At 41.8% G+C, this 20466-nt stretch overlaps 1 protein-coding gene across 1 annotated transcript in view; it reads left to right on the top strand.

The window, feature by feature from the left end:
- Window positions 1-2786: 2786 nt before the first annotated feature.
- The window catches only part of uvrag (UV radiation resistance associated gene), an 87153-nt gene continuing 69473 nt past the window's right edge, over window positions 2787-20466 (top strand). Inside the window, exons 1-6 of the mRNA XM_061085479.1 lie at window positions 2787-3068; window positions 6232-6349; window positions 9301-9335; window positions 10327-10488; window positions 11490-11564; window positions 11677-11762. Of these exons, the coding sequence (XP_060941462.1) occupies window positions 2964-3068; window positions 6232-6349; window positions 9301-9335; window positions 10327-10488; window positions 11490-11564; window positions 11677-11762 (581 nt within the window). The 5' untranslated portion in view covers window positions 2787-2963. The remainder of the gene's footprint in view (window positions 3069-6231; window positions 6350-9300; window positions 9336-10326; window positions 10489-11489; window positions 11565-11676; window positions 11763-20466) is intronic.

Here is a 20466-nt window from a genome sequence, read left to right on the forward strand (position 1 = left end):
CAGCGCTAATCTGCTCATGTACCGACACCCGCAGCAGCTGGAAATATGAGGACATTTTGACACCTACAGCTGTTCAGGCATGGACTCTGATCCCCAGACAGAAGTTTGGTGGTGATACCTTTGAACTATAACCACTGACACTGCAGGAGTGGAGTTGTTTGTTTTTGGCTCAGCATCAAAGGATTCAAGGTCCTTTTATGTCCAGGATACAAAACATTGTGTTTTGATGGCGTGTAATCAAACTTTGGCGCCACGGTCAGACTGTGTGATGAGAAATCGACATTTGAGTTAGTTTGTTTGTCCTTCTTGTTGTGATGACACTCATCTCAATTTGAAGTTGATCTGATGAAAGTACCTCAAAGTAAAAAAGTGGAATATTGCCAAAATGGCCACTAAATGCAAAATGGCGGGCTTCCTGTTGCGTTTTTCCAATTGCACCTCAGACTTTTTTGTTTGTCTGGTCATGATCAGTGTTGGGAGTAACGCATTACTGTAATTCCACTACTTTTAGCAGTAACGAGCATTTAACGAAGTATTTTTTTAATCAAGTAACGCAGTTACAATTACTGAAATTTAAATGAGTTTGTTACTCGCGTTACTCTCTTTTGTGAAAAATGAACACTTGCAGACAAGAAGACAAGGTTGGATGTCAGACAATATTTTCACAGACCGGCCGTTAAGGTGTGGCTACGGAGCCTCACTACGGAGTCCCTCTGGTACGGCCTCTGGTGACATCAGTAGATTTTTTTTTTAATTTAACAAAATTAACGATTTGTTAATACGCGGCCTCAAATTAATTATTGCAGGGTAAGTTACCAGCAAGACGGAGACGAACGGATACCAAAGCTCCATTACGCACAAGCTGCGCTTCTGTGTGCTTTGGAGAGTTTTTTTTGTTATTTAAAATACAAAAATTAATTCGTTAATTAAAAATAATTCCACCAATGTCACTACAGATATGATGTCGGAAATGGCAACAGAGTTGTTAGTGCTGTTGTGGCGATCTCATGGTATTCTGCCGTGACTGTAATCCAGGACACAGGCAGAGTTGTTTTCTCAAACATACCTTTAAGGCCGCCGTCATTTGCAATCTCCAGCAGCTGATCTTCTTCTTGCACAGACATGCTGGATTCACCTGGTTTGTTGACAAATGGGTCTGACAAATACCGTGTGGGTTTGTGTTCAGTGAAAAAGTGACGTGAACGAGACAAGCGTCTTGACATGCTTAAAGCATGAGTAATAACGGAGAGGATCCGGTAAACGGATAATAGATAAAACAGAAAAATTTAAATTGTTTATTCTTTCTGTGCGGCCCAGTACCAAATGACCCACGGCCCGGGGGTTGGGGACCACTGGTTATGAAGACGCAGCTGTACGGCAGGTGTTTATGTCTCAGGCTCGGACCGGAAGCGAGAGATTTAGTGTGTCTATTAAATCTATCCGCTCCGTGAGAGCTACAGGCATCTACGCAAGGTGAGTCGCTATGCTTAAAAAGACAACAAATTTCTAATTTAATGAGTGTTAATACTGTAGGCCAATCACTTTTATTTCATTGGGCCTAATGTGGTAAAAACACTGTTAAATGACTGAGACAGTTATTTTGTATTAAGTTAAGTATTAAAAGGGACTATTGTACTACTGCTTGATTTGAAGGCCTGTTGCCCTGTTGATTACAATAAATACATCTAAAAAATATGTTTATTGTGTTTGACTGTTCAGTACCGTTCATATTCATTACATTTTAAAAGCAGACATAAAAGTAACTTAAAAGTCACTTTCCCTAGTAACTAATTATTTTTGATATACAGTAACTGGTGAAGTAATTCAATTACTTTTAAAAGAAGTAACTAGTAACTGTAACTAATTACAAATTTTCAGTAACTTGCCCAACACTGGTCAAGATACACCTTTTTTTGAAGAACGGTCAATGTGAACGCGTTTCGGGGGGCTTGGGGGGCACCATTGAGCAATTTTGCCACACCCATTGAAAACTACTCCAGAATACGTACATTTTCATCACTTTCTAATTTTCTGCAAATTTTGGTAAGAATTTGAGCCTATTAAAGCCCTCAAAAAGTCAATTAATTTGCCTGAAAAAAATTAAATAAAATCCTTACAATTTCAATAGGGCCTCCCACTGTCTCCTACTGTACGGTGCTCGGGGCCTAATTAAACTACTGTAACACAACTAAAGGTAAACTCAGTAGAATGTCCATTATGACTCTCATAACTTCCTTATTAGATATTATAAAAAATAACTCAAGAGGTGACAAACATATTTCATCTCACTGTATTTTATGGTGACCCCCACTGTCTGCATGTCAGGTTTCCCATCATTTTACTGTAGAAATTCCGAAATGATCACTCAGGTGAAACCCACTCAGAATCAGTGTGAGTGAAACCAGCTCTTTTACTCGCTGCGGGTTCATGATGTTTGTTCCTCTGAGGTCAGACTCTTTGATCTCTTCATTTAAATGTGAATTCAAATGGTTCCCGTCACTTTCTCAGCATTTACTCTGGTGAGAAACGACGTTAGCGTGGACCTGTCACCTGCACGTCACGCCGCGCTTTGCAACTTCCTCATATTTCGCAGCTTTGACAGAATTCACCGAGCACCCGCCCCGTCCTGGGCGACAAACAGACACGAACGCCAATAGAAACGCCGCCTTCCATCCCTGGGGACCGCCTCTACGTGACGGACGCTGGTTTGAGCCAATCGGCGAGCTCGTTGGCGCGCCTCCCAACCGGACACGGATTTCCGAGCAGAGAGGAGCGAGTAGCCTGTACTTTGTTTACGTCCCGTTTAGCTGACAGCTGTTGTAGCGCCTTCCCCACAGCGGCAGGCTCGTGTCGGTGTCCCCGCTCCCGGTCCGGAGCTCCGCTGACTCCCAGGCGAGGGTCCTGCATGTCGAGGACGGGACGTTTTGCTGAATGAGGGGGAGCCGTTAGATGCCGCCAGGAGGATGAACTCCATCACCGGTCGGGTTCTCGCCATCCCCGCCGCCTCTGTCACCAACTCTGGAGCTTCATCCTCCCGAGCCCTGCACGTAGATCTCACGTCCCAGCAGGTAAATGCTCCTCCTGGGAGCTCACGTTGACACCAGGTGATAGTTAGTGAACTCGGACAGACTCGGCGTGTGAAGTTTGCAACGGGAGTTGAACAACTGCAGACCGGAGAAACACGTCAGGCCTCTCTGGCTAGCTAGTTAGCTCACAGCTGGCTAAGTTACAGTTAGCTAGCTGGACATGGACGGAGCTAGCCACACTGACAACACAGACACAGTGAAATCAGTCAGACTGGTGCTTGACATTTCTGAGCCCCGGCTTTTCTGCGTGTTGACCTATTTGTAGGTTTTTAATCTTTTAATTCTTCACCTATTGCATGAAGCTAGCATGCTACTGCTAACGGTAACCGAACTTGGTTGTGTGACAGCCAGGTGACAGCCCAGTAGAGAGCAGACGGTAGTGTCAGTGCTTGTCTATCGTTTAGTGATTTGGAAAAAGTAAGACACTCTGGATCAGGTAGTGTGTCAGATTGAACTCGTGCTCTGTGAAGATGGTGTTTTCTGTGGAAACGTGAACATGTAATACTCCATTCATTCATTGGGCGTCTACGTGTAACACTAACACTGGAGGAGACATAGCGTGTGCAGCAGGGAACCAGGACACCCTGTTGCTCCATGTTCACTGCAGGGCTGTGAAAGTAACTTGACTTCAGTGAACCAGATTCAAACTCCAGTCATCGAGCTGTCCTGTTCCTCTGATGTGGGACGATGCGATTCCCTTAGAGCGTGACGATATGACGATATCCCTTTTCAGATTAAAAGTAGAAAATGTGATGTATGAATATCTGACATGCCGTGTTCATTGCACTCACATGCTTCTTGCTATAATCCCTTTAACATTCCAAGCGCTCTTGCTCCTTAAATAATCAGTTTAACCAAATCTATCTTACTCTTAGTGATGTCTGGCCATGCACATAACTCCAGACGTATGTGTTGAGGTCTCAAGATAAGATGCATGCTCCTGAGACTTCCGGATTTTCCCCAATACAACAGAGATTCACTGTCTTGATTGTTCATTATCCTGCACATCGTTCAATAGAATATCTGTATCTCCATGATAAGACATTGTCCCAGCAGCGTTGTGCTACTGTCCCACTACTGGCCAAACATACCACCTACACTGAGAGCTACACCCAGGAGAGATGACATATCTTCAGAGTTTTTATTTAGGACATGTGAACACTTTACTCCGTTCATAGCCCCGGTATCAGAACTGGGATAGTTTCATTAACGAAACAGGCCATACCTTCTAATCTGTAAGATCTGTAATACTAAAATACATTGAGAACGCTTGCTCTAGCGAAATGCAGTGTGATATGGACAAAATTAAATAACTTGTATTGTCGGTCAAATGCTTATATGAATATATGTTTCTCAAAGTAATCAGGGTAAAAATATCTTTAGATGTGTTGGTGCTTTCAGACACAATAAGACATAATAAATGTGTCTCCAAATCAATCATTTTGTCTAAGAAATACATACTAATTAAGTGTTCTTTTCATGCGAGTGAGAGACCAGTTTTTTATGATGTGGTGTTCTTATTTTTATTTTTTTTAAAGATTTGTAAAACATTTGTTATTAAAAGAAAATCCAAAGTCATACATGCAATATAATAAATTAGGGTCGTGATCTGTGGATTTTTCTAATTCTAAAATATAGATTTAAAGCTCAATTGATGGTATGGATAGTATAAACGCTAAAGTTCGATTTTAAATACTGAATGTCTTTGTCGTTGCTCCTGAGATAAACAAGATAGCCTTTTTCAAGGAGTTGGAAAGTTTGTCTTGACAAATTTTTGGTCAGAAATATTTCCCTTAATGTCCTGACACTGGACTTGAATCAACCTAAAGTCAGAATGAATGCACTGCATTTACATGAACTCTCATGCAAGGTCTTGATTTGTTGGGATCCCCTTCATGTGTACAGCAGCTCTGTTTCACTAACTATTTTAAACCAAAGATTTTGTTTAGTCAATCTATTCTAGTTTCTAAAGAATCGAGAAGTGTGTATGTTCCTGAATTACAGATATTCATCAAAAGGCTTGTGACTAGCTATTCACACGTTTTTGATCATTAATGGCACATGGTCCACTAAATCTGAGCTTCACTCTGATCTGTGTCTGAATGCGTAGTTTATAATCAGGGCTCTGATTCTTGAGACCCACCACAGTGGTTTCATACCCCCACATGTACACTGACATTTCAAAGGGGTGGGGTAAGGGGGCGTTAAATATCCCCTTTGGAACAATCAGTGTTTTTGTTTCTAGGGCCCTTAATCTCACAGGGAATCCCATGACTTCGATTTAGTCTTGCCTCCTGGTCAAGGGAGAAGTTGTGCTGTAGCGACGTGTTTGCCCCAAGCTGGAACTCACCAGGAGCCTTATCTGTGGGTCTCGTGTGTCCAAACACTCACTGCTCCTAGAGGCATCATTTATTTCATGTCAACGCTACCTATTAAATGTTTGACTTTTGCTGACGTAGGCACCACATTCTGCACGCAGGGCTTTGGTTGCAGGTCAGGGACTTGCTGTTCAAATAACGCAGATGTGATTGTCTGGTGGAATGTCTGAAATGTGCATCTTAATATGAACTGTTCTACTGATTTTTGTTCAATGTGGAAACAAGTCAGTGGTTATAAATGTCTCTTTGTGATTTGTCCAATGTGGGATAAATCATTTTAGAGCTGAAGATGTTGATACATTTCTCATGTGACTGTAATGACTGACCATGCCTGCTGAGTTAACAGCCCCCCCCCCCCCCCCCCCCCCCACACACACACACACACACACTCTACCAGGAGAACGTCATGCATCTATTACTTGAACTGCTGATGCCACACAGCATCGTGTCTCAGTGCCGAAGCTGGTTTTGCCTCTGTGCATGAGAAATAACAGCTGGTTTTGGTTGATTATGCACGGGCTGGGCAATGTGATAATTCATTCATCCGTGAAGGTCTCTCTTTTCACCTCTGTCCTGGGAACCAGTCACGGATCTGTCTTCAGAGCAGTGTAGAAATTGTTTGCTATCAACCATCACATGATCGGAACAAAACACAAACATCTCTGATGCCTGTTTATATGTTATGTTATATTATATGTAATAATGAATGCAATTTTAAGTGCTGTCCTCAAGTTCTGTCTCTTTCTATATTTCACCCTGCTCAACAGAGACGACTGCGTCATCTTCGGAGCATTGCTGCCAGGAACATTGTCCACAAGAATGGTTCCCCACTTCTGGACACATACTTCACCCTCCACCTTTGCATAGGAGAATGCATATCTCGAGGTCAGTGTGAACAACACCTACACACACACACACACACACACACATACGCACAAACACACACACACACACACTCACACACACACACAGACCCTCTCACTTCTCTATGTCACTGTTGACAATGGGAAATATTGCTTGGCCTGTTATCTGCAATCACAAATGTAAACTTTTATTAAACATACAATATACTGTACATTATTTTTCCACTGAACTGTTCTACACCTCATTATGGATATAGCTACAACACAGTCTGCTAGCTGAGGTGGTAATGACCAGTGTGACAATCCAAATTAAATTAAATTGCTCTTATGCGTTTTTTGATGAGTAATTCAGCCTGTATCTCTAACCAAAGTGTGATCGTCTCTTCAAGGCAAATCCACACTCAAATTTAAAAGATGTACTCTTGCCCTGATTTTGGACACAAAAAAAATTGTAATATTGTAAAGTTGACAAACAAAACCTGTCCCCTTCAACTCGTAATGTTTTCAGATAAAACTTGAGTCAATCTGGGCCATGAAGATAGGGCCAGTGAGTGACCTGTGGGATTTTAATCCACTCAGATACTTTTGCCATACATGACTCCTTGCCGTAAATCAATGCCAATAATCCAGTACATTCATCATGGTTGCTGTGTTAACATCCTCACTAGGACTCCACTCTAGATGACACTGTCACTAAAGTCATCTCCAGATCTTTATGACAAGTCCCCTGAAAAAAATAAGTTTTCAACAGTCTTCAAGATTCACTTTTATTGTCCAACAGAGTGAGAAATTTATCTTTGGCCCGTGAAACCTCAAAATTTCAAAATAACATTTCAAAGTACACAGAGGTGTCACTAGATAAGGAACAAGGTTCTGACAGCTTGTTAACCATACAACCCACACATAAAATCTACACAGGTGTTAATATAGATCTTACCATTATTGAAAAAGTCCCCAAAAAAATGGCTAACAAGGAAACTCCATCCAGTGCCCATTTGTAAAAAAAAAAGCTTTATTGACAGTGGGATAGTCAAATGTTTACAACTATTTAATCTTCTAAGGGGGACTCTCGACCTCCTATTAGAGGGCTGGCTGTTACTCAGTGTGTAGAGCATGGGATGGGTCACTTACGGTCACTCCGATTGGCTTGTTGTAGCGTAGCTTGTTTGTAAATAGTCAGCAAAGACATGTGCTGTTTTAATGTTCAATGCAGCTTGCCTCAGTTAAACCAGTTGAACTTAAGCTGCGCAGAGAAGTTGCTCAACCAAGCTGCGATGCCATATCTGATAAGGACCTCTATAAATGAAGCCCTCTAGCCTTTGCCTAATAAAAGACGTACATACATATATGATCAACTCATAACTCGGAAGGAAGAGTTTTATGGAGTCCCCAAAGGATCATGGCGAGAATTCTTTTGATGATTACTTTTACGTTCCCTTGAAATATGTTTTATCTCGCAACAGTTTCTGAGTACAGTAACTGGTTCTGATTGAATCACACAGCATCTTGCAGATCACTTTTCTGCGTTCTTCTGAAAAGAAATCTTAATCTAAGAATTAATTTAGTTTTTGCAAATTAAATTCAAACTCAACAGTAACAAGACTGAGCTCATAGTTGTTGTGGCCACCAAGGCTCTGCTTCTGGAAGTTGGAGATTTCCTCCTCGTCATGGAAAGCTGTTCCATCTGCCCATTTCCTGAGGTCCGGAAACCAGGGTGTCATTCCGGACTCCACCCTCTCATTCCAAATCTCACATCAAATCCGCCACCAAATTAGCTTTCTTTTATCTAGAAGAAAATCTCCAGACTCCGGCCCTCACTCCTCGACTCAGGCAGAAACCCTCATTCATGCATTTATCACCTCTCGCCTGGATTACTGCAATATAGTCCTGTCCGGGGTACATGTCCTGAATAGACTCCAGAACGTGCACAACTCTGGCACCAGTGTTCTCACCTGCACTTACCCCGATCATCTTTCACCTTCACTGGCTCCCTATCAAGGCCTGCATTGAATATATACTCCTCCTTCTCACCGACAAACCTCTCCATGCCCTCGCCCCACCATATCTAACTGACCTCCTCCCCCCTAAACTCTGTCCCGAAAGCAGCGGTCCTCAGACACAGGTTTGCTCTACATCCCCAACACCTGACTGCACACCTTTGGAGACAGAGCCTTCTATCTAACAGACCCCACCCTCTCGAACTCTCTCCCCGCCGAAATCTGCAATGCTGCATTTCTGGACATCTTCAAAAAACTCCTCAAACACCACCTGTTTACCAAGGCCTTTGGCCTCAGTGAACACTCCACCCTGCCATTGGTGCTGTTTATTAATATCACTTTTTGTATGCATTATTTTTTCTTTTGGCCCCTAGTTACACAGGTTAGCCTCCTTGGGTCTCTTGAAAAGGTACTATATAAATACAAGTTAATATTATTATTATCATTATTAATAATTATACTACATTGTGTATTGGGCAGAAGTGATATCAGCACACTGTGTGAGATAGGTGTAAATGGGCTACATGTTAGAGTGGGTCCTGGCTGGGTTTGGACAAAATGTGCCAATGTGATCGGGCTATCACATTGGCACCTTTTTTACATTGCACATGTCTGTTATTGGGAAAAATAAGTAATAACAATGTGCGTCAGAGACAGGGAAACAGTGTAGTTTACATAAACTGTATTAGGCTCGGGTCAGGTTTGGACACAAATAACAGAATGCCTGTTCAAGACCTGTTGAAAAATTAGGCCTGAGCTGAACTCGGCTACAAATGGCTCAGAGGAAATTGAAGAAGAGCAGTATTGTAAGGTAAAAGAATGGACAGAACACAAAACATATTGCAAGGTAACACAAAAGTTATCCCCAACAAATCCTCGCTGTGACTCTCCTCGGGCTCAATAGGATTTAATCCAGTCGCTTGTGCATAACTACATGTTCCCTCTTTTAATCGTTTCTCTTCAATTTCTTTTTTAGGATTCTACAAGAGTGAAGTAATTCGAGACTCACTGGTGAGTACACTTTCTTAAACATTCAAACTCTTCATGTCTGCTTGGGGTTTGCGCAGTGCCGTACTGATGTAAGACGAGCTTCCTGTATTTCACTGATGCCAAGGCTGACAGTTATACCTGCTGCCTGTCTGCCTGCCCCACATTCAGCTACCTTTGGACTTGTAGTTTCTCATGTGTCATAGATGACATCGATCTATATTGCTACATGGTTTTTGGCTGCTCCTACTGCTGTTTGTGTGACCGCAGTAGTAACGGCAGGACATTACTTTTAGGCGTGCTGCCTAGTCATGAGCTGACCTAAGCAGCTTTCCAGGCACAGTGCTGAGTGCAAACAAACAAACTCTATTATGCCCTGCAGGAGCCTGGACCTTTGTCATCTCTCAGCCCCACTTCCTCCTGTTGATTTCCACATCCTTACTCTAGCATTTTGTCTCCTGTCATCGTTCGTTCAGGGGAAACCGCCTTCCTGTTTTCAATACAGCTGCTACAAGCTTCGCTTCCGTTACTGACTCTCACTAGCTCTGTAACCTCCTGTGGTTTGGACTTCTGCTTTTGACATTCCTCCCCAAACTGCCCCTGAATGTGACCAAAAGAGCCAGAGATTTTCTCTCCGATGGGGGGGAAATGCTACATAATTGAATGATGTAAATGTCTACATTGCTTTGGAGGAACAGTCCTCAGTGCTGCCTGTCTGGAAGTTCAAGAGCAGAGAGCAAACTGTGAAAGGGATCAGACTTAGGTTCATTAAGAACAGGATGATTCAATTACTGAAGAATGTATGGAAGGCACATTGTGTCATCAAATTAGTCAGGGGCCTCACACAGTTCATATTTTGATCCAAAGTTTTTCAGTACACACAAAAAAAACTTGTGCTTGTATTGCCTTGACTTGTCTGACAAAAAAAAGCTGTGTTGATTCAGTCTCAACAATGTAAAGTTAGGTATAAAATGTACTCTGCTACTCACCATGTGTATGTGTGTGTGATTTTCAGAATCCCACCTGGCGCAGCCTGGACTTTGGCATGCTGCCGGACCTTCTGGACACCGCAGTGTCTTGCTTCGTGGTGAGGATCTGGGGCGGACAAGAGGAACAGTACCAGCTCCTCATAGAATGGAGGGTCAATCTGGATGGCCTCAGATACACTGGGCAGCAGGTCAGCAACCACACAACGTGCACGTTTGTCACAAGGGTTTCTGTGTGGTAGCAAGTGTTTGCAGTCTAGAGCGAAACGTGTGAATACAGTTGTCAAGTGTATGCATGTTCGGCTTTTCAGGCTCATTTTTCACTTTCGGTTTGCAAAACATGAAACAGAAAATAGTATATTCTTAATGTTGACCTCAAAATTTAATAAAGCACAGTAGGTTTATCAGAGAAAGTTTAAAATTAAATTGAAACTCAAAACACCGTCTGAAATTTGCTTCCTGAAGATAATAGAAATGAGAAAAGGAGAAAAATGCAATCAGGAGTTAATATTAAAAATAATCCAAGAAACACTTATTTAAAATAATTGAATATTTGGTTTATTGTACTTCACACTTGTTAGCACTGCATTCTTAAAAGATAAAATGTGATTATACATCAGTTTAGTTTTTCTGTTCTGTACTGACACACATTGACCAAGCCTGGTTTTCATCACTTGCAGGTTTAATCGATTAAAATATTATGAGCTAATTTACAGCACAACAAAGATGTTTACAAATTATTCTAAACTGCAACCTCCACTACTGTTTAAGACTTAGAACTTCACCACATTTGGATCTCTTCTTTTCGTTATTAAGTATATTGATGACGTGATGGCTGATTAGTTGCATTGCTATTCACCATAGACCTCATGTTTGAATGAGAGTTGATGTAACTGCTCAGTAAGAAACTTGTGCTAATATGATGTGTCTTTATTCTGGGGACTGAGGTCGACTTGGCTCTTAACTGTAATGTTTTTCCACACTGAAACTATGCTGTGAGAACTGAGCCAAAGCACATCAACAGATACAGTAAAAGAAGTTAGTGTTACTGCCGTTTTTTTCCCAGTGAGAGTTTTTTCAGAGCCCGTAAATGCAGAGCAGCGTCTCTTATTCACATCCAGATGCTCGCTGTCCTTTGTTCTCTTCGACTCCGTCCGCACAATAAGCCGCTGCTGTCTCGCTTTGTCCACAGATTCGATCCAGGAATCCAAATGAGATCATATTCGGATTGAATGATGGCTACTACTCAGCTGACTTTGATCACAAGGTACAGACTTTTGTCCATTTTCCAGGGCTCCCACATCATAATGGAATACCCAGTCCTAATCTCATTAGCTTTTTGACTTCTGCACTGAAACACTGACATGTTGCTGTTGCAGGATCAGTCGGAGCGGAAGAAAAACAGTTTGCTTCAGGTCGACCTGAGTTCAGTCCGGAACTCCTACAGCGTTTTCTCTTTGCTCAGGTAAGATTCATGCCATGTCGCACTATTACATCTTATTATAATTTCAGCAGGCCACAGTTTTCATATATTTCCTTTGGTCTTTTTTGCCATGTGTGGTTGAGGTCAACTACCTACAAACAACATTTACAGTCTATATGATTTCAAGCCGCACCTCATGTTTAGACCTTTTATTTGCATAAACATATGTATTGAGATATGTTCACGTGTGCCATTTTAGGTTTGAGCATTTGTTGTCCAGCAGATGGCGCCACAGGAAAGCCAGTATTTGGACAGTGGCCACTCTGTTGGCCTCTGACTTTATTTAAAGCTGCACAGCCTGTAGTCTATACTGTATTTGTTGGACAGAATGGGACAGACAAAATACATGTATGGAAAATTTTAAGGAGTTCCTTTATCGACAGGTCAACGTCATACTTTGGACTAATATTTTCATTAGAATTACTCATAATGATTTAAATGTATTGGATGCAATACAAATTAACACCACAAGGAGGAGACAGAGAATACTTGTTAGCGGGGAATCCTGCTGTAATAATTAAGAACTTGAGAGGACAGGGCAGTGCTGGCGTCTGTTGACAAACATACACTTGATGTTCATGCCTATATTTGAATGTGGTAGGATACAAGCACTAATTTCAGGATCACCAGGGCTTCCCCCGAGGGAAACCCGCTGTTATCCAAAGCCCGTTCACATAACAACATAATTACACCCAGAACCTTCCAGATATACACCCAATGTATATCTGGAAGGTTCGAGCTAGACACTTCCAAAATAAGATAAGGATCCTTTAATTTGGAGGAAGCCTTCAACTAACGTTTTTCTTTCATAAGGAATAAGTAGCGGGATATAAATGTGTCACAGGCCTGTGCAGGGTCAAAAAAAAAAAGAGTAATGCCAAAGCCGGCTGAACTTTAACAGTACTCCCTCATCTAGAAGTGGTCATGTTTATATGAGAAGCATTTTACCTCCCTTAGCAGCTTGAAGGAAAAAAGTACCAGTTTGAATCTTAACTTTTATGACCCCTGCTCTTACTTCTCTTATTGCAGCCTCCCTCCACGTCCTCTTCTTCTGTCCACACCCAGTGGGACTCTGTGGAGTTTAACACACTTAGTGCTGATCCCCGTCTTCCCTCATACAGCTCTTCCTGCTGCTTTTCCCCCTGTCACTTTTCTTTGGTTTAGTGAACTCATATGCTCATGGTTTATGATTATGTACTGTAGAATGATTCATCAGATATTGTACACTTGGTCTGGGATTTTCCTCCTACTCTCCATGGTACATATACCACTCAAGTTCTGAGCTACACAGCTCTGAGCTCTTTTTCTCAAGGCACATCCACCTTCTGAGGCTTCAGCCATACCACTATGTTTTGTAAAACACATCAACTCTGCTACGCGTACGCCTGGCTCCTTATCACTTTTAGAGACACTATAACAGAGAAGTTTTAGTTTAAAAACTGGGGCAGGTTTTGAAACAATGACATTGAAACTCACAATCACTTGTAGACTGGGTTTTGGGGTCACGGTGTAGCCTTTGCTGATTCATCAGGCTCCTATCACATGACTCCCTTCAGGTAGAAAACACCCAGCATCAACCTAGGCTATCAGTGCAGAACGCAACGTGGTTAATCCATTACTAGCATTGCTGACCCCGTTGTTGTTGGGAACACTGTTGTGCGGATATATTTTGCATTTTATAATCATACAACGGCTAACAAGTGTAGGAGAGGAGCTATTATGTGAGCAATTTCCTGTGCCTTCCTGTTCACAGGGGCACTCTTATGCCCAGTGTGTTTGAGTAGTCACTTGAAATGCATATTTAGATGTGTAAGTATACACATGAATTAAAACTGATGCAGAGCCAAAATCCTTACGTGGACAGAGATCATTTGTTTGAAAATGCTATTTTCAAGCAAAAAAGATGTAGAATGGATGAACCCTTAAGCATTCAGCTGGACTTCTGCTGGTAGAACCGTGTTGCATGTGAAAATATCTTCTTCTACTATCGAATTTATCTTCTTCTACTATCGAATTTTATACATCATTTTTGATAATATGCCACTAGGCCTAATCTAATTAAGCCTCGTCCAAAGATTGAAGAACATCTCTCTTTTTTCTCCAAGAACAACAATCCATGTCCACAAGGGATACCCACAGTGTCAAGTATTCTCACCCCTCTTTCTCCCTCTTTGGTTTGGCCCGGTGTGTAGCCTCTTTTCCTTTGGAAAAGGATGAGAGCTGCTTCGCTTAAACTGCCCTGATATTGATTAATGGCAGCAATTTGTCAGCAGATTCTCAGTCTGCCTTTCTGCCAGGCTCCAGCTGACAACACCCCTCACTAACATGGTGATGTGGGCTAGCAAACACAGCCCGTCCCAGATGGAGAGATGAAGAGGCAGCGGTCAGATCATCAATCAGCAAACTCCTGTCTCTTCCAGAGTTGCTGAGATAGAGGTTGAGCCACATCTTTCAAAGAACTGGACCCCTGTCTTCGAGAAGGAAAGCTAAGAATACAGTGGTGAAGATGACTCAGCAGTTCATCCTAGTATTTTTTCCCTTTTGTCGAGACTAACACAGATTTAGAAGTGCCCCAGCCTCCCGATCGTTACTCTGTCTTATCAGGTGAAGTGTGGATGTGAGCAGAAAAAGAGGAAGGAAGACGTGATAAGACTGGTGGAAAAAATGACTTCCTGTCATCCTGTGACAGAGCTGCATGTTAGTCTTAGTGGATATTAACAAAAAGAAGAGACAGATTGGGATCCTCTTCCACTTCACAGTGTTCAGAGGCCACCCTTTATGGCTCAATGTGTCTTTGGAATATTACATTGAAGTGGTGGGTAAGTGCAAGCACTTGAGTGGCCCCTCAGGTCTTATTTACAACTTTCTCACACCAAAGACTCATGTAATCACTTTGAGCCTTAAGTGTTTGTAATGACAACAAAGCTATTGTGGATGCTGGATGTTGAACTTTCAGGTCTTTTCTACCAGTGGCTTATGTGACACATGTTAAACATCATTCTTGGGGCACAACTTTCACAGTTCAGCGCTGTGACATTGCAGATTAAACCTGGCTCAAGCTCCTGGTGCCTAAAGGGGAAACTTTCTTTTCCCCCTCTATGATCAGAGCCATATGTTGCCTATGTTTCCTGATTTGCTCGTCTACGCTGTTATGGGGAGCATGCGTGTATGTACAGTATGTGTCAACAGAAGCAGTGCCCTCTGAAGCTCTGGGGGGGGTAACCCTCCCCTCAGGCAGCCCCTGAGTTCTACTTGCCTCCTGGTTACACGCTGCTCTCTACTACAGGGAGTTGTTGTAACTTGTAATCCTGTGTTAAACTAGTGCTTAGACTGGAGTCTATGTTTGACATCCAACCACCAGTTACCAGACTAAATCTCCATGGAGATACAGATGGGAATGCTCTTGCTTTCATGGTAACGCCCACAATGATATATAACTGTAAACGTGGTCTTCAGTTGTTTTTTCAATACAAGCAGTAGGCTTACAACGTCCTGTCTTTTTTTGCCATTGTCCTGTCTGTTCTACATAAAAAGGTATTTTATTTCTGACACATGATGTTTCAATCTTGGATTACATTCTCTCAAGGCCTTTTTCCAGCCCGTTCAGACCTGGTATTAACATCCGTCCTGAGAGATCTGATCATAAGTGGACAGCTTTAAGTCCGTCTGTTCACACCTGCCATTTGAAATGTGTCCTGCATGTGTCTTCTGTGACCACTTGTGACCGGATCTCGTTTTCCCGCCTAGTCTGAGTTCAAAGCTTGTCTGATGATGATGATGATGATGGTTTGTGTGTGTGTGTGTGTGAACAAGTGAGACAGAGAGAGAGGATTTAGGCAGGACTGAATGGATCTTCTGCAGCTGTGCTCTAAAGACAAATTGACATTTTTTTATTCATTATTTATTGGCCAGTGTTGATATTGTCTCGATGGCCACACACAAATCAATGTATGGAGCCTGAGAGGCATGAAAATAAGTTTCCCTCTGATCAGAGGATGTCAGCTGAGTAGCAGGTCCTTCATGTGTGGCAGAGGAAACACTTTTGTTCACACAGCAAGAAGAAAAGGCCACAGGCGATTGGATCTCAGGACCCATTTGGGGGTGTTCAGTCTTGTTCTTAGAGCGGTCCACTTGTGATAGGATCAGTCAAGACGAATGTTAATACCAGGTTGTCACATTCAGCCCCCCCAAAGTATAACACTTCAACTTAAAACTACGATGTCAAGCCTTAGCCTCTCTTCGTTATTTGTGGCTTTTCTATCAAAAAACATTGTACGCTAATAGAATTGACTAATCGAAATTTATAATCAGATTTTGTGCACTAGATACTGTTTCAATTTATTCGTAGCCAAGCCTTGCTTATTAACTGTATAACAAAATGAGGACAAGGAGCTTACACTGGAGGTATCAAACTTCTATAATTGTCTACGAGTTGTGTGAACCCATCATGATCCTTTGGAGAATAAAAATATATTTTTGGTTTTAATGCTTCTCTGTTGTAGTTGTCGTGTAAACATGGCTTATAGCAACTAAGCAGGGCCCCACAAAGACCATGAGCCTGTAGGAGTGACTATGCAGACTGAGCAAAGACACTTCTCTCCAGTAATCTTATCTACCATTCCATGTAGACTACCGTTCAGAAAGTTTATTACATTTTTTGCTCTTATTATATTGTAGTGTCTCAGGGTTTGTGAAAATGAGGCATAGAACAAATCATTATTAGAGTTTTTTTTTTAAAACAAGCAATTATGGAAAAATTTTGTTGAAATTCGTTGAATCAAAGTTTTCGACTCATGAAGCAGCCAAACACTCATTTCACTATTTGAACATTTGAAATGGAAAATTGTTTCCGAGTAATGTGTTGCCCTTGTTGCTTTACATTCACCTTCTGTCCAGTTCATCCCCAACCAGCTCCTTGAGGTTTAAGTCTAGAGATTGTCTTCTTTATTTCCTCACAATTCTGATTAATATATACACATTTACAGTATTGTATCAGAAAGTGTAGTAACATAGTTTGTTCTAACTCTGCCTTTGTACAGACAGAGGTTTAAGTAATCAACATCCGCAGGAATTGTTTGCATTAATCATCAAGGCTGTTATTGCTTCTTTTCTCTTCTGCAAAAAAGTTAACTAATTGTTTGATTCCTGAAAAAGTTATTTTTATATCTACTGTACGTTATTTTTCAGCTTCTCTAACCTCTCCTTACATTTGCACCATTTTTCACCGATCTCGAGTTGAGATTTCATTAAAAACTGGAAAAATGGAGTTGTCTCAACTGGTAGCACAGATGGAGAAGATGGTAAAGTGAGGTGAATAGCAAGTGGTGAAATGTGTTGACATTCTTTGGCAATGAGCTACAGGGAGAATTTACGAGTGTTGTTTGTTGTGATTTTGTTCCCGCTGCTGTGCTGTCTGCTTTGTCCTCTGCGGAGGTGTGATAGAGGAACATTATCCTCAACATGTTGTCATAAAATGTCTCGCCGCTTGTTTTGAATCGGTTAACTGGCTGACCTGTTCACCCTGCACTGGTTGAAAAATGGTTGCTGGAAACGAATTCAGCACAGTCATTAGTGGCAGGGCTTGTTTCCTCTGACCTAGGTTTGTTTGAAAAGTGCGTTGGGCACATGTGATTAACGGCTGGAAGGAACACGGCCACATAATGTTTAATAGATTAAGAATATCGCTTTGGAAAGGCCATTGCATGTCGACTGAATTTGAACCAGTTGATCATTTTCTGATTAGATCAGGGATTTCCAACCTATTGTTTCCTGTATTACATTTCCTCATTTTCTCTGTAATTTGAGTTTAAGTATTTTTCCAGATACGGGGAAATTCATTTCAGATGTTGTGAAGTAATATACTGGATGTTTACTTCTTACTTTGTTTCAGAAGAAACAGTTTATTCTCAGGTGTCATCCTCAGTTTCTCTTGCTTATCTTTGTTAGCCAGATGACACATCTGCATTTGCAGAATCCTGCTTTGTGTTTATTGCAAAAGTGCCGACTCTGGAGAACAAATCAACATCTTAGCTTTGGCCAATATTTTTTTTTAAGAAAATCCGAAAAGGTAACTGAAAATAAAACAGGAAACCTGCGAGTGGCTCCATAGTTTACAGCTTAACATCCAGGACTTTTTTTCCCTTTCAGTTATTTACTTTATTGTGAATCTAAAAAACATTTAAAATTCTGATTATCCCGTACCTGATAGCCCCTATTTAAGGTTTTCTACAAGATGCCCTCTGTTTATCAAAATATCTGGAAGTTTGAAAAGCACAAGTTCCATCTGACACCCCTGCAGGATCTAGTGCCTCAGTCAAAGGAGGAAAATATTATTGTTTTTCTGATGTTTATCGCCATCAGGGGTTGAGTGCACAGCCTCAGTCATAACTTCCTGCAAATCCCTCGTGGCTGAGTTGTTAAGTACCTCTCAATCCTTGAAAAAGGAAAGTTGTCATGGCTCGTGAGAAGGCGTTCTCTGGACAGTTGCCCAGCGATTCAACTGTGGGTGTACGGTGGGGGCCTCCCTCCTAACCCCCTGCTGGACCATAGATTGTGATGGAGCTTGATGGGCAGGCGTTAGGCCAAGACTCTGGGAATGATAAGGGGGCAGACATGCGTGAAAAGGAGAGAGGAGATAACTATTCTCACCTGGGGGAAAAGGGCCGTATCAGATTCTCCCAATGCAATCACCTAAACAGAGGAAGCTGTCAAAACAGATTTGCCCTGATGTTCTGAAGAACGATCTCCAAATGCTATCGCTGTCACCTCAAACAGATTAAAAATGTGGGCTGAAAACATGAAATGATTTTCCTGTGGGATTCCTACGCAAAGATCTATTTAAAGCGTCATGGAAACATTTTTCGGTTGGTTGCTAGAAAGAGGGAGTAATATCCATATATAATTGTGCGACTTTCATAACTAAAAAATCCCCCTCGGATTTGTAAAATATAAGAGCCTCTTACACTAAACCCACTCAAGAGGCAATTTCTTCAAAGACTCAAAGCAGGCGCATATGTAAGGAAAACCCTACTCGTATCACCCCCATGACCCTAACCACAATCTCTTCTTTCTGTCTGCAATAATCCCCGTCTCCAGTTTCTGCTTGTGTCTTGAACTCCACTTGTAGTAGTTCAGTCGTTGTGTCACAGACTTGTGAGTCAACACTGTTCTCCATTAGTCGAAAGAAACAGAGCATTAAGACTCATCTGAATGCTTAATGAAGCTTTCTTATATTGAGCTTTGCATGTCTGGTTTGCAGATACCACTGTCTCACTTTAAATCTGTCATCCAAGCAGCCCATTCTGTTTGGTTCTTTTAGAAATGTAAAAGTTCATCACTATACAAACACACCACAAATCTTTACAGGTGTTTTTAAATGGCCTTAGGGCAACAGCACTCAACACTGTTGTCACATCTAAAGGTTATGGAATGATCAGGCTGATGTGGTGACATGTAAGGCAAGCCAGGGGGAGGAAGAAACACGCTGACCGGAGGAGCTAAGCACATATTAACTGGCAGTTAAACCATTCTGTGTTCATTGAGAAGGAAACTATGACTGGGCATCCAACTCCCATGACATATGGTGGACATTGAGACATTAAGCAAGAAGAGGAAGATCTAACCCCGCTCTGACAGCTTGACTGTTAATTGCTAGTTCCCCCTTTTTGTCTGTCCTCTGTAACTCATTCCTGGCCTGTGGGATTGTTGTTTGTTGGTGAGCCGTTGGCGTCCCTTGGGTTGGCTGAGGCAGGGGCTGTCTCTGTGTGATGGAAGTCTTGTAAGCTGATGGAAAATGTTTTTTGGAGGCCCAGATGTCTTAAGCAGAAGCATTGATCGAAGCTTGGCCAAGGAGGATAGAGAAGTGCAGTGTGAGTTGTAATGCCACCCAGCTCTAAAAGATTCCCACCTGGTAAAATCGTATGTAACCTTACTACGTCATACATGTCCGGAAAGGGTATTTCCTCATGGAACCATATCAAATCCATACATGTGTGTAGAATTTATTTTATACTTAACTCTAAACATTAAACCATGTTTAATTTAATTCACATTGTATATATGTCCTACTTTGGAAAGAGCTGTGTAACTAATTGACCCTGAAACACTGTGTGTTTGTTATGGCTGCTACCTCCACCACCCGAGGCTCTGTCTCTCTCCTAATTTTGAGGGTCTGTTTCACGATCTCCATTGCCATGGCAACTACCAATGGGGGTTTGGCAGCTGTGTCTTCACAGCCATACCAGAGCTAAACAATGAACTGATGCTTACAGTAAGTAACCAGAGAGTGACCTACCCGAGTTACATACAAGAAAAAAAAACTTCAAGCTGTGGACATCAGAGAAGGAGAAATCATACTCAGGAGTTAACAGCCCCTGTGATTGATGGTTAAAATAATGAGCTGACTTGGCCTTTATTTACCCATGTTCCCATTTCCGATCCTGACAGCGACACAGCGTTTGGAAACAAGGCCTCCGCCTCTGCGACCTCAGTTAATTAGGTGAACCTTTTTTTGAGTTGTCGTCGCTCTCGGACAGCTTTTGATCTCATCTTGTGATTAGGTTGTCAAAAAATAATAGAAGTTAAGCTTTTGTTGTGATAGTTGTGTTTTGTGTTATTTACGATGTGTTTTGTGGTATTTCACAATTTGATGTGTCTTGTCTAATTAACTGTGGGCTTTTACAAGCAG

The sequence above is a fragment of the Limanda limanda genome, chromosome 14 (assembly GCF_963576545.1).
Source record: "Limanda limanda chromosome 14, fLimLim1.1, whole genome shotgun sequence".
NCBI classification, from domain to species: Eukaryota; Metazoa; Chordata; class Actinopteri; order Pleuronectiformes; family Pleuronectidae; genus Limanda; species Limanda limanda.